General features: G+C 42.5%; 1 protein-coding gene across 3 annotated transcripts in view; it reads right to left on the reverse strand.

Moving 5' to 3' along the window:
* The window catches only part of CENPE (centromere protein E), a 73,343-nt gene that overhangs the window by 42,130 nt on the left and 16,943 nt on the right, over positions 1-14,270 (reverse strand). For 2 of the 3 annotated variants that reach the window (XM_059722350.1, XM_059722349.1), the window contains 9 exons: positions 14,046-14,213; positions 9,436-9,510; positions 9,114-9,236; positions 8,260-8,394; positions 7,154-7,331; positions 6,495-6,649; positions 4,887-5,192; positions 3,947-4,258; positions 3,614-3,772 (listed from right to left, as the gene is read on the reverse strand). In XM_059722350.1, coding sequence (XP_059578333.1) covers positions 3,614-3,772; positions 3,947-4,258; positions 4,887-5,192; positions 6,495-6,649; positions 7,154-7,331; positions 8,260-8,394; positions 9,114-9,236; positions 9,436-9,510; positions 14,046-14,213 — 1,611 coding nt within the window. The remainder of the gene's footprint in view (positions 1-3,613; positions 3,773-3,946; positions 4,259-4,886; positions 5,193-6,494; positions 6,650-7,153; positions 7,332-8,259; positions 8,395-9,113; positions 9,237-9,435; positions 9,511-14,045; positions 14,214-14,270) is intronic. The other variant, XM_059722351.1, reaches the window with a different exon arrangement.

Here is a 14,270-nt window from a genome sequence, read left to right on the forward strand (position 1 = left end):
TGTCATCTGCAAATTTGACCACTTTTCATAAATGATCTGGGAAAAGGGTGAGTATCAGTGTTGAACAGCACTAGTCTCTCAGATCCCTAGGGGACCCTACTGTTTACCTCTTCAGAGTCTCTCAAATATGAAGGAGACATTGGCAACTGTGCAGTCCTATAGTACTCAGGCTATTTTTAATAACAGGTTGCATACTGCAGTTAGGACTTTGACTATTTCCAAATCGGAGCTCCTTCATGAATGACATCAGGTCTTGATGATTTACTACTGTTTAGTTCAATTTCCTCTATGACCTCACCTATTGAAGCCTCAATTTGGGTCAGCTCCACTGACTTCAAATTTACCTTCTGGGAAGGCAATACAGCAGTGCACAGAAAATTCAGAAAGTTCTTGAACAATGTTGGAGACAACTTCCTGGTGTAAGTGTTGGAGAGGCCAACTAGAGGCTATGCTCTTTTCAACCTGCTGCTTACAGAGCACTGATGGGGAATGCAGTAGTGGATGGCAACTTAGGCAGCAGCGACCATGAGATAATAGAGCTTAGGAACCTGAGCAAAGCAAAGCGAAGGAGTAGCAAAGTAAGGACCCTGAACTTCAGAAAAGTAGACTGATTCCCTCAGGGAACTGATGGGCAGCATCTCCGGGTGGGGGTGGGGGGGTGGTTGGGTCAGTCTCACCCGAGGGCGAAAGGAGTCCAGGATTACTGGCTGTATTTTAAATAAGTCTTACTGAGGGCACAGGAATGAACTATTCTGATGTGCAGGAAGACTAGCAAGGCTCCGTTTGCTGAGACTGAACAGGTTCAGGTCCCTCAGCCTCTCCTCATAGAGCCTGCCCTGTTGCCCTCCAACCAAGCAGGTGGCCCTCCTCTGAACCCTCTTGAGACAGGCCACATCCTTCTTAAAATGCAGTGCCCAGGACTGGACATGGTACTCCAAATGAGGCCAGACCAATGTCACGTAGAGGGGGAGTATCACCTCTCTGGACCTAAGGTGATTAGGAACAGCCAGTATGGATTCACCAAAAGCAAGTCATGCCTGACCAACCTTATTGCCTTCTATGATGAGATGACTGGCTTTCTAGATGCAGGGAGAACAGTGATATACCTTGAATTTAGCAAGGCTTTTGATATGGTTTCCTACAACATTCTTGCAAGCAAGCTAAGGAAGTACAGGGTGGATGAACAGACTATAAAGGTGGAGACAAAACTGGATGGATTGTTGGGCTCAGAGGGTAGTAATCAGTGGCTTGATGTCTAACTGGCAGCTGGTATCAAGTTGACTACCCCAGGGGTTGGTCCTGGGGCCAGTTTTGTTCAAGATCTTGATCAATGACCTAGAAGATGGGATGGAGTAAACCCACAGCAAGTCTGCAGAAGATACCAAGCTGGGGGTGGGGGGAGGAGTAGTAGATATACTGGAGGGTAGGGCTAAGATTGAGAGAGACCTCAACAAATTGGATCAAAAAATCTCATGAGGTTCAATAAGGACAAGTGCAAAGTCCAGTACTTAAGACAGAACAATCTCATGCACTAGTACTAGGAACTGGGTTTATTTAAATCTGGAGAAGAGAAGACAGAGGGGATTTAACAGCAGCCTTCAACTACCTAAAGGGTAGTTCCAAAGAGAATAGAGCTCATCTGTTCTCAGTGGTGGCGATGACAGAACAAGAAGCAATGGTCTCAAAGCTGCAGTAAGGGAAGTTTAACTTAAATATTAGGAAAAACTCTTACTAGGAGGGTAGTAAAGCACTGAAACAGGCTACCCAGGGAGGTTGTGGAATCTCCATCCTTGGAGTTTTTTAAGATTTGAGTAGACAAAGCCTTGGCTTGGATGATTAAGTTGGGGATGGTTCCGGTAGGACTAGATGACCTCTTGAGGCCCTTCCAACCCTTATTTTCTATGATTTTATGACTTGTCCCTAGAGAGGAGTGCATCTGGCAAGGGAATCTCCCTAATATCTTTTACAGTGAAAACAGAGGCAGGAAAGTTTCTGAAAGGGCAAAGCTGTAAGACATCTCTGTAGATCAAGAACGTATTAGAAGAGCATACTTGGTAGCTTGGTAGGAATAACCACGTGTGACCACTGACTGAGGAAGAGCTCTTAGAACTCCTTTACTGATATCAGGTGGCAAAACAAAGTGACTAGAATGTCTCAAGCACTCCCTTTGTATTTAACTATCATTCGTTTCATAGTTGGTAGGGTTGGAAGGGACATGAGCAGACCATCAAGTCTGACCCCCTGCCATGGCAGGGAAGAGTACTGGGGTCAAACAACCCCGGCAAGGTGTTCATCCAGCCTCCTTTTAAAGACCCCCAGGGTAGGAGCCAACACCACTTCGCTTGGAAGTTGGTTCCAAATCCTAGCCACCCTGACAGCAAAATAGCACCTCCTGATGTCTAGTCTGAATCTACCCTCTGCCAGCTTGCGACCATTATTTCTTGTCACTCCTGGTAGTGCTCGGGGGAACAGGGACTCCCCCAGTGCCTGCTGGTCCCCCCTGACTAGTTTGTAAACTGTCACTAGGTCCCCCCCTCAGGCTTCTCTTGTTTAGGCTGAACAGGTTCAGGTCCCTTAGCCTCTCCTTGTAAGGCCTGCCCTGCTGACCCCTGATCATGCAGGTGGCCCTCCTTTGGACCCTCTCCATGTTGTCCACATCCCTCCTGAAGTGCAGCGCCCAGAACTGGACGCAGTACTCCAACTGCGGCCTGACCAGTGTTGCATAGAGGGGGAGGATTGCCTCCTTGGACTTGCTTGAGATGCATCTGTGGATGCACGACAAGGTACGGTTGGCCTTCCCGACTGCTTCCCCACATTGTTGGCTCATTTTGGCATCAATGACTCCTTTTCTGCCTCTGTACTGACAAGAAGGGAGTTCCCCAGCCTGTAGGTATGCTGCTGGTTCTTCCTCCCCAGGTGCAGTACCTTGCACTTGTCAGTGTTGAAACCCATCCTGTTCTCATCTGCCCACCCTGTAACCTGTCTAGGGTTGCAGCCTATTCCTCCCTTCTGGCATGCCCACTTCTCACATCTTAGTGCCGTCTGCGAATTTGAACAGGGTGCTTTTTTACACCCTTGTCCAAGTCGCTGATGAAGATGTTGAACAGTGCAGGCCCAAGGACCGAGCCCTGCGGAAACCTGTTGCCCACATTCCTCCAGGTCAAAAATGACCCGTCCACCACCACTCTGGGTGCGGCCCTCCAGCCAACTAGTGACCCATTTGACTGTGTAGGTGTTGACGCTTAGCCCCCTAGTTTTTTAATGAGAATGGGGTGAGAGACAGTGTTGAAGGCCTTCCTGAAGTCCAGAAAGGCTACGTCCACTGCTACACCTGCTTCTAAGGATTTTGTGACCTGGTCATACAAGGCCACCACGTTGGTCTGACAGGACCTGCCTCTACTGAACCTGTGTTGGTTGCTCCTAAGCATAATCTCCCCTGCTGGCCCCTCGCGGACATGCGCCAGGATAACTCTCTCAAAAAGCTTACCTAGGACCGAGGTAAGACCGACTGGCATCCAAGGTAACCCTCTGTGGACTATCAGTTTTAGGATTTCACAACTCTAAGGAAATGGGCCAATTATATTTAGCCTCCCATTACTTGGCAACATCATACCTTCAGCTCCAGCTCACCAATAGTTGCCTGAAGAGACTCTTGAACATTCACAATCTCTGATCTTTTCTTTAAGAGACCTTCCTCCAACTCTTTAATGTTCTGCTGGTACTGTTTGAGAGAACTCTGTGCATCTCTCAGTTCTTCATGTGCCAGGATGTTCTTTAGCACAAGACAAGGATATAACAAAAATTTTTTTGAGCTCATTACCACATTATGAACTAGTCTTTTAGAACATGTCATATTGAAAAAATAAACAATGTTATAATTTAGACACTATAAAAAGTGTCCCAGTGTCACATAACCCCCAATTTTAAATCCAGACCAGTTTCTTACCATTGTAACCGTCTCCTTTATATCTTCTCTGAGTTGGTCCATCTCAGTTTGAAGAGAATCGTATTTTTGCTTCAGTTCATCTCTATCCTGGATAACCGCTCTTATTTCTTCTCGACTTTCATGGAGTTTCTGAACAATTGTCTGGCCTTCTACCTCCTTGGCCTCCATTCTAGATTCACTGATCTTTAACTGCTCTTTGAGCTGCTCCATTTCATACAACCATTGCTGTGCTTGTTCCAGTTCTTCTTTAACACCACAAAGTTGTTCCTGCTCTGCTGTCTTTTCTTGTAATTCTTGCATTTTCCTAGAGAGCTTATTTAAAAAAATCCCAAGCACTGAAAGTTAGTGGCAAGAGATACTGCATGCACAATTTTTCATAGCTCACTATTTGCTTAAATGAGGGAAGAAATGCATTAGCTGATATCGTCACCTGAGACACAAAAACTTTAAAGGATGCATTCATATTCAATCTAAGTGAGGAATTGAAATCAAATTTTTTGTGAAGTCAAGAATCTCTATTTTTGGGTTTTTGTTTTTTTAGCAGTAGCAAAAAATCCAAGATATATAATAATGGCAAATAGAAAAATATGGGTCATTCAATTTTTGCTGCATCAAACGTGTATAGCATATCATCTTATGAATCATTGTTATGTCATCTATTAACAGCTGCTTTGGCAGAAATCTTTTTTTTAAATTGCATAATTTTTTGCAATACAAACATTTTATCTATAGAGGAAACTAGTCTCCATCAATCAGATTTTGCAAAAGCTAAATCTAAAATTAGAGGCTTAATCTTGCAAGGGGTTAAGACAATGCCACTTTTAATGACTTCAGTAGAAGTTAGAGGAAAATGAGATTTCCTTAGAATAGTTTCATGACAATTTCTGAAAAAGAACCACTAGCCTTATGGTTATTACATACAAAGAGTGAAGGCACTAACCTCTAATCTCACATCATCCAAAGCTGTTTTATGCTTTTGCGTGTCATTAGCTAGATGTTCTACTTGAAGTTTCATTTGCTCATTTTCTTCAGATGCAGCCAAGCATTTTTGCTCAAGTTCTTCATGGCAGTGTTTAAATTCTATATACTCCTGATCATATTTTAGTTGGGCAGCTTCTAGGGCTTGTTTTGAGTTTCTGATTTCTTCACTCATACCTTTAAGTTGGGTTTCTTTGTCAGCTACTTCAGAAACCAGTTTCTCTCTTTCTGATTTTAGTAAGCACAGCTCATCTGATTTCTCAAGCATCTACGAATGGAACATGAATAAAAGGAATGTCAAATTTTGAGGGCACTGCAGTATCTATGTAGTAACCTGCCTACATGCAAAGTCAAAAGGCGAAGGAATGTGAAGAATTATCATATTTTTAGCTCAGTTGCTATAAACCCCCATTGTACTTAGGGAAAAATCTCAGAACGGGGGGGAGGGGAGGGTTGGCAAATAGGAGAATGAAACTTAGGAGTGTACACCTGCCTCGAAATTCTTTCCTAGAACTTCAAGCGATTCCTCAAGTTGGGGCAAGTCCCTTGCCAAATGATATAGGTAAGGTAAGTAATATATATCAGCTCCAAACATTAATTTAACCTTAACTTGGAGTGGTCTCTGCTGAGGGACAACCCCTATTAGCAATCTTTGAATCAGGTCATCAAGACAGCTTCTTCAGAAACACAAAAGGACTTGATAAATTGACATTTCAGAAATTAGATATTGATTATTTAAATCAGTGTTTCTCAACCTGTGGGTTGCAACCCACAAGTGGGTTGCAAGAAGGTTTGAGGGTCGTGAGCTGAAGGTTGAGAAACATTGATCCTGGGAAAGCGCCAAGACTGCGGCAGGGCAGAGTGCGAGGAGGAGGGGAGAGGGAGCTGCAAGGCCGGGCTGGATGCTTGCAGGGGTGGGGTGGCTAGGAGATGCTGCTTAGGGAGTGGAAGAGGCTGTAACCAGACTGCCTGCACGACGGTGTGGTAGCCCCAGCCCAGGGTGGGGACTGCCACAGGCCCCCCCCATTCCCCTCCCCTCCAGCTCACTCTGCTACCGCCCACATGAGCCGGAGCCTGACGTGACAGCTACCATGCTCCAGTTCAAGTGGGGCAGGGGCAGCTGGGGGCCCCACCAGCAGGCCTTGGGGAAGGCACTGTGGGTGTGGGGGCTGCAAGTTGGGAGTGAGGTACACCAGCATGGTTGAGGGCGGGGGGTGGGAACAGGGAGCAGCCAGCCTGTTACAGTTAGTTATCAGATGGATTTCTGTTTTAAGTGGTTAATTTGCATGGTTGGACAGAATGGCTGGCTATTCAATAACTAGTTTTCTAAGCTTATAGAACGGTAAGAAACTTCCAAAGTACATTTTGTCTTAGCCCACTAGAAAGTTGTATATACTCATGTCACTGGGTACTAAAGTGACTGGCAGATGTTAACAGTTCAAAATATTTTTAGAGCACATCTGTAGTTTACCCGTTACTTCTCTCTTACAGATTTCACTAACAAAAAAGTCATGATTAGAAACTTGTACATAGGAAAACACTCTGGCCTACCTCCCATTTTTCATTTTACCTCTTTCTGCAGCATCTTAACTTTATCTGGAAGAGATCTGAATTCTGATAATGAATCTACTTCTTTCTGTAGACATACATTTTCTTCTAATGCTTTATTCAATTCTGTTTTCAAACCAGCTGCCTCTCTTTCCAATTCCACAAGAGAAAGCAATTCTGAAATGTTGAACAATTAAAGGATTAATGAAAGCAACAATTGCAGGTGTGGGGAAGAATGGGGAATATAGCTCTGCTTCATGGCTCAGATGCCTAAGCCATATGTGTGAATACCATCTTTGCCAAGATGGACTTAACTAATTAAAAAGTGATATTTGTGGAGAAATAAGAGATCACATTGCTGATTATTCATTTGTCATTATTTGCTTAGATGAAACCCAAGCTATTTGTAGGACAATTTCTACTAGGTAAGCTTGACTTGCTTGACTATTTGTTATAGCGTACAAGATATAGGTTTGTATGATGCTGTTTGGAGAACTCCGCTAACATGTTTAAAGCAACTAGTATGTCCCAAAAGTACTGGGGGCTCCCAAAAAGAGAGCTCACATTTTCTTCCCTTTCCAAGGAAAGTAGACTATGGATACATGGGCTGGCCTATCAAAATACTGCAACGCAGTAGGGATTTGTAAAGTAGTTGTGAGTATTTGTTAGGTGTAACAGTACCGTTTGGAACTTTGCCCTCCAAGATTGAATTCAGCTTTGTGTTTTCTTGAAAAGCTGACTGCAGCTCTCTTTGCAGGTCTGCTTGCATTTTCTTGTAGCTAACTTTTCCTGCTTCTAGTTGACTTTGATACAGTTGAACCTCCTTCTCCATTTGCTTGTAATTATTTAAAACTTCATTCTATAAGGAAAAAAAGGAATATCTTAAATCGCCTGCACTGAAACAAATTAAACTGGCTAACAGCAAGAGAATCTCTTTCAAGCTTCTTGTCAGCAAAACTAAAAAATCATCCACCCATCTTGCTCCCAGATGCTGCTCCCCACCAGCCTGTGGCCCCATCCCATCCACTCATCCGCATGCTTTGCTTACATGAGTTGCAGGCTGGTCTCTATGGAGACCCTGCCCACTTGCCCTGTCCAGCACCCCTGGCAGTGGATGTAGGGTGGACGGGCCAGGGGGCTCAGGCAGCAGGGCTAGGTCCAGCAGCGGCAGCAGAGACTGGTAGCAACAGCAGAGACTGGTAGTGGCAGCTGGAAGGAGCTTCTGCTGTGGAGGCTGCCAGGAAGCGAGTCCAGCTGCCACACCCCAGCCTTGATGCACATCTCAGGGTGGAGGGATGACTTGGAGAGCCCTCCACACCTGGGCCCAGCGGGGCCAAGGGACCCACTGCAAGCTGGACAAAATCCCTTGGCAGGCCAAATCCAGCCCATATTTTGCCCATGCCTGTGCTGATCCCTCCTGATCTAGTCTTTTTTCTTTTTCAAGTCTGTGTAATTCAGCAACAGCCTACACACCTCTGACCACCTCCTCAAGGGTTTTATTACCTCTTATAATAAAGCCAGCCTTAGTATCATATACTTTTCTTTTGTCAGTCCCGTTCTTTTGCTCTTTCATGTTGTTCCCACATGTGGAATGACTATCTAGATGAAATGGAAAAAGCTGCCATCTTCCCTTCATTTCACCCCCAACCCACTCCCCCCAAGACACTATCAACTACAAAATAAGAATGAAATTAAGAAGAGACTTTCTTCTTGGGTTGCCTGTTCAATTGGCTTGCAAAGTGTTTTACAGCTATATGAATATCATTAAGGCTGAAATAATTACTTGCCATTCTCTCTTTTAGCTCTAAATTTTCACTCCTAAGAAACGCAGATTCCTTCTTGGCATCCAGGGCTACAGTTTTAGTGTCAATGAGAGACTTATTTAACTGCTGAATTTCATCAGTTAGTTTATCAGAATCTCCCTGAAAAACAAGAGAAATATTAATCAAATGATAGCATGGCAACACATTTGTGTTAGCTTCTCCCGCTTTCTTTGCAGCCAAAGCAACTACCATGCTGGTTAGAAAGAGTCCTAGAGAATTTGTTTTAAGACCCATAGTAGCAGAAGCTTCTCAGAAAGCTGGACCTTAAAAAACTGCCTTTTTAATACACTTTGATATAGTGTGTGCATCAGGAAGCATATTTTGTACCACCCTCCAAAAGTGCATTATTGTTGGATTTATTTAGGAAAATATGATTGGATTTGTATAATCATTAAGACTTGACAAGAAGAAAGAAAAAGAAAAAAAATATAAAGTCTTTCTGAACCAAGTTAACTCTAAAAGTCAGTGAGCATTTTTATATGTGGTGTGGTATGTGGCGCAGATCACTTTAATTAGCAAGACACACTAAAGTGCCTACGTGTCACATTTATCGGTGTCACTATGCATCCCCAAGCTGAAAAAAAAATGGCGATGGGATGTTTTGAACTAAAGTTCAAACGTGTTTTATTTCAAAGCACACCGCTGCTACTTTTTCAGTGCGGAGATGTGCAGTGATACCGATATGCAATGCAGAAGGCTGCCGGAGTGCATCAGTTTGTGTGCTCCCAGAGACTCAATTAAGTGACTCTGCTCTGACGTGCTCAATTTTAGTGCAGGCTCTGCACATGTGCATAGGAACCCAGAGAACTCAAACTCACCAGTGAAAGAGACTCTTCCTTTTTTTCTATCCCTGACTTTTGTAGTTCTTCCACTTGTTTTTCTAAATTCTGTATTTTGCTTTCTTTTCTTTTAAACTGTTCCAATTTTGATTTTAGTTCAGCCTGCAGGAGTTAAAGAAATACAGTGCAAGTAGTTACAAGATCCAGATACCCAATTTGGTTTTGCCAATGAGAACAAAATTAGTTATAAAGCTTTACACAAAAGTAAGTAGAAGAAAGGTATTCAGATCCAGAGAGCTTCCAGCCTCTTAAGAAGAGAGAGTGCCACATGTATGTGCAAGAGCATCAAATAAAAGCTCACCTCAAGCTCTTCATTGTACACTTCAGCATTTGCAACTATACTCTTTAAGTTGGTAATTTCATGCATTAGTTGTATCTGTGGAGCAATTGAAGCAAAAAGTGCAGAGGATGTTAGAAAGCACCCACTACCATGAAAATAAAGCAAGATCTACTTTGCTTTCCCAGCAAGGACAAGGGTAGGGTAGGGAAAAAATGATATTTTCTATGTAGTTAACAAACAAATCATTATATCATTTTTAAGCAGAGAAAAGCCACACAATTTATCATAAACTTACGTATGCCACACTCCAGAAATATGCAACAGAATCATCATGAGAGAAGCTTAGCAGAATTCAGTCCTTTAAAATTAGAACTATGCTTTCTAGGTGCTCAGTGAGTAATGTAACCTAAATCATGGTGAGACTAAGGATTTTTGTGAGCCACTTGCAGCACAGAGCTGACTTCACAGTCTTGTCATGGTGAGCCCCCACCTCTTCACTGTTGGTTGGCTGGGGGAAAGGGGACAGCAACCCTGCTCATTGATTGGCTGAGGGGCAAAATTGTTCATCTTCAGACTGCAGCATTGCATCTGGCTTAAAAGATGGTACTGAAATGAAAGAAACACTTTTGCTTTCTTAACTGACACCTTCACTAAGTCCGTTACTAGCTCAGTTTCTCAGTAGCTCTCTCAAACAATATGCTCTATGGCTGCAGAGATTGCTGTGCTTTCTTTGCATTCCAGTAAACTTTTACATTTTTTTTTTCAGGTGATTCCTCGCAAAAATTGTGGGAAACTCCATTCATAAAACTAATTCAAGTAGTTCACTAGTTATGAACTATGAAGTCATCAATTTACGAGCAAGAATAAGGAGTTGGCAAATTTGCGGGTAACAGGATGATTCTGAGGATAAATCAAGGAACTTTTTTTAAAATGAAAAAAGTGAGAAGAAGATTAAGATGTGCATTTCTACAGTTAAGAAGTGCCTCTCCCCCAGACTCACTTTCCAAATTATATTATAGCTTTAACAAAATGCCTAGTTAAAAAGGTACCAAAATTCCATATGCAAGACAAAAGAATGGTTGCAGAGGTCACAGTATAGCAAGATTGTCACATGTAATTTCAGCATTCCTGATGTCATTTGGGGCGCAGATAGATGCAACATTTGAAATGTTTCAGTGTGCCAGGTTTTGAAATGGTAAATCTCAGTGTTGGCAAGCACTGGGAGCTGCAGTGCCCAACCGGGGTGCACGGATCCCTCCCATGGGGCACTGGAAGAGCACTATATTGTGGGAAACTTGTACACAGCATTCCAAAAAGTGCTCCAAAAGTAAACTTTCCAGACTAGTAACTGCACCCTATTTTTGTCATGCTTTGCCCACTTCTGGCGCATTTTATCAAGTGTATACATCTAATTGCATGCCTATTGAAAAGTTTCAAAGTGGTTTGAAATGTTTCAAATGTTATATTTGTCCACAGTTTTAGAGGCTTAAGAGTGACGCATAACTAAACTGTTATGACACTCACTGAGGAGGTGATAGCGGGAAACTTGTTCATCTTCAGGGTCTCACAAAGCAAATAAATTCTCAGTTACAGAATCCTACACTTCATGAAGCACTCTCTCAGGAAAAAAGTATAATCCTTACAAACATTTAAGAGAGCAACACATGCTGCATTTTTTCAGTTTGCACAAAAAACAATCCCCACCCCCCCTTCAAGGTCATCTACAAGTGAGATCTTTTTAGATGTCAATTTCAGATTAACTGACAGCTAAAATTGGAAAGTACCAACACCAGGAGGAACATAACCTTAGAAATTTTGAATATTGATTTAAAATAGCTGTAGAGAAGACTCCTGAGTCTTGGTCTGGGCACAGTACTTTGGTTACTTGCTTGCTAGCCAGTTCATGGATTAAGCAGGTTAATGGATAGAGTCTTAGCTCCAAACCTTTAGGGTGTAAAATAGTCACTGCCAAATGAAGTGGATCAGCCATCTCAGCACAGCTAAACTGCTTCAATGGATGACATGCATTTTGGTTGATGTCCTGCCCATTGATCCTGTGGGACAAAGGGTGAAGTGTGTCCCTGGGGCACATCTTTGCAAGACAGGAACATATTTAAGCAGGCAAAGCTAGTCCTGGTACAGTCCCAGGGCTGAGACCACCAATCAGCTGACTGGCAGTTCCAGCTCCAGGACTCCAACAGCGTCAAACTGAGACCATAAGCCCCAGGAGCACCCCAGAACAAGTATGACATTCTGGGTCCCTGTCACCACTTTGGTACAGCCCCAGAACTGCAACAAAAAGTGTCTACAGAAGCATGGGGAATCCCAAACGGGGGAACCCAGACAGGTGCTCCTGATGCAGGATCAGGGCCCCCGATACCCACTGCAAGAATGGGAATTCCCAGGGTTCAATGGTTCAGGGACCATAAAGCCCCTGGAGCGTCTCCCTGGGGTGGCTGGAGAGCACAGGGAGATCCAGGCTGACTGCAGTTTTCCACCATAAAACTTAACAGACTTCTATCACAATAAAACAGCAAACTTATAACATTTGTCATGTGCACAAATTTAGAGCATTTGTAGTGCAACAAGGGATATGGACATCTGTTTGCTTGACCTTTGTGCTGCCATAAAAAAGTTATGGCAGCACAAAAGCCACTTCTGTTTCCACCCCTAGTTCCTTAGGGAGAACAGGCAAAACAGCTAGGGACCCACTAGGTAATCTACTGCCAATAAGCCAGCATTATATTACTTGCCTGGGTCAATCAGGAAAAGAATGTTAAACATACCTCCAAGTCACAATGTTTTCCTTTATTACTAAAGGGATGGTATAACTCACCTTCCTTTTGCTCAAGACTATCCCTTAACCTACAGTCTAGTCCTTAGACTGGTAAGCAGTCTTAATTCATATTACCAATTAGAACAGTTTGAGGGAGTCTGTATCAGAGCTAAAGTGCCTACCTTTAAAATGTGAGTGCCAAAAGGTGCAGAGGCACAGGGCTGATGTAGAAGTGCCACTGACTTCACATTGATGCAGATGGGCTTAAATGGCTTATCTTGTAGTCAAAGGAGATGCATAGGCCACAATGGAAAGCAGCACAATTAGATTGCTCCATACTCTCCTTTGAGATAAGTTACTTGGAAAAACAAAATCACGGTTCCTTTCTGGAGCGAGTTACTTTATCTTGATAATGCATCTTGTAAAATTATGCAAACCTAAGGTTTGTTAAATTTAGCTCTGTAATTAACTTTTTGCATTTCACTCAACTTGCTTAGAAGGTGAAAGTAAAGACTAGTTTCACCCCATAAGCCCTATACAACTGTTGCTAAAGGCTGCAGAAATTTTTTTTAAAAGTCTGAAGACTTTCCTTTTGCACCCTCTCACCCCATACAATATTGTAAGTTTGTACTTGGTTTGACAATTTATTTAAATAAATTTACTTCAGCATCTTTGGGGGAAAAGCTTTACTGAGAGCATATACATATGCTATTAATGTGCAGCAATAAGTTCCAGAGCTTATTGTGCCAGAGTTCATTGATCCTGGGTGCTATGTTTGAATGTGCACCCAGGACCACAGCACACTGAGCAGGGTCAGAGCAGCCCTGGCTGTCAGGGAGCACTGCAGTTCAGCCTGCCAGCCCAGGGCTGCTCCGACTCGGTCCACTATGGGGTTAGCTGGCAGTCAGCCCTGTCAGCACCTACATGTGTTGCTGCGGAGTAAAAAACCAAAACAACAAAAAAACCGATGTAGGAAAGTACTTGTATTTAACAAATATTATCCTGCTACAGAGTAAATTAGTCTACTCTGTCCTAATAGCACTGAATGTGTAGACCCAGAGATGTTTCCTGAGGAGCTAATTAGGCAATTCCTCAGTAAATGTTTTGTGTAGACATGCCCACTGCCTATGAGCAGTCTAGTATTCACCCTCCCACTGTGCTACAAATGATTAATTTAAATAAATATCTAGAACTAAAATTGATAGCATGTCTGCTTTTAATATTCAAAATAGACCTCGTAGAAAGCTGACAAAAGGTTCACTTAGAAGTTAACTACTGGTAGTGAGCAACAATTAGAGGACTGATCTTCAGAATAGCTCATTTGATATTTTCATTCTTGCTATGAATTGGAAAAACAGCTTTCCTGGATGGAATGAATAGGAAGAGCACACCAACTGCAGATGCTTCCTCAGTCTAAGTGTTTTTAAACCTGAAAGCTTGCACAGAAAATTTTCTCAAACTACTTAGCTGGTCTAATAAAAGATAGGCAGAGACAGTTCTTTGGGTAAATCTGATATGTCCTTAGACCAACACAGCTACAACCTACACACTTTTACCAAGGGACATTACTAAACTTAATGACGCATCAAAAAGTTTATTCTTTAATTCAGGTCAGGTTTCGTTTAAGTGAAATCCTGAGTTTATGTATGCTAAATCATACTCAGTGGCTTTAGTAATCTGAATTTTAAAACTCCTCAAGCAGTCTGACCCTCTCAAGTAGTCATTTAATCTTACCTAAATTACATTCAATAGCAATTCCTTACTGGTTTTTTTAAAATATACTTCTGAACACATGCTTTACTTTGTTTTCCAGAGAAGCTTTACCAAGTTTCAACTTAATGTTTCAAGATCTTACCTCATGGTCTTTTTGCATTTGTTTTTCCAGTTCCTCAAATTCATCAGTTTCTATCTTTTCTTTTAGTTTTACTTTCAGTTCACTTATCTCCTGCTTCAGTTGCTCATTTTCTAAGACCAGATTGTCAAAGCTAGCTTGCAGGACATTTGCTTCATTTACAGCAATATCCTAGAAAGAAGATACAATAACATATGTATATTATAGATTGATTTGCACTCCAGCAGT

Source organism: Alligator mississippiensis, chromosome 2 (assembly GCF_030867095.1).
Source record: "Alligator mississippiensis isolate rAllMis1 chromosome 2, rAllMis1, whole genome shotgun sequence".
NCBI lineage: Eukaryota > Metazoa > Chordata > Crocodylia > Alligatoridae > Alligator > Alligator mississippiensis.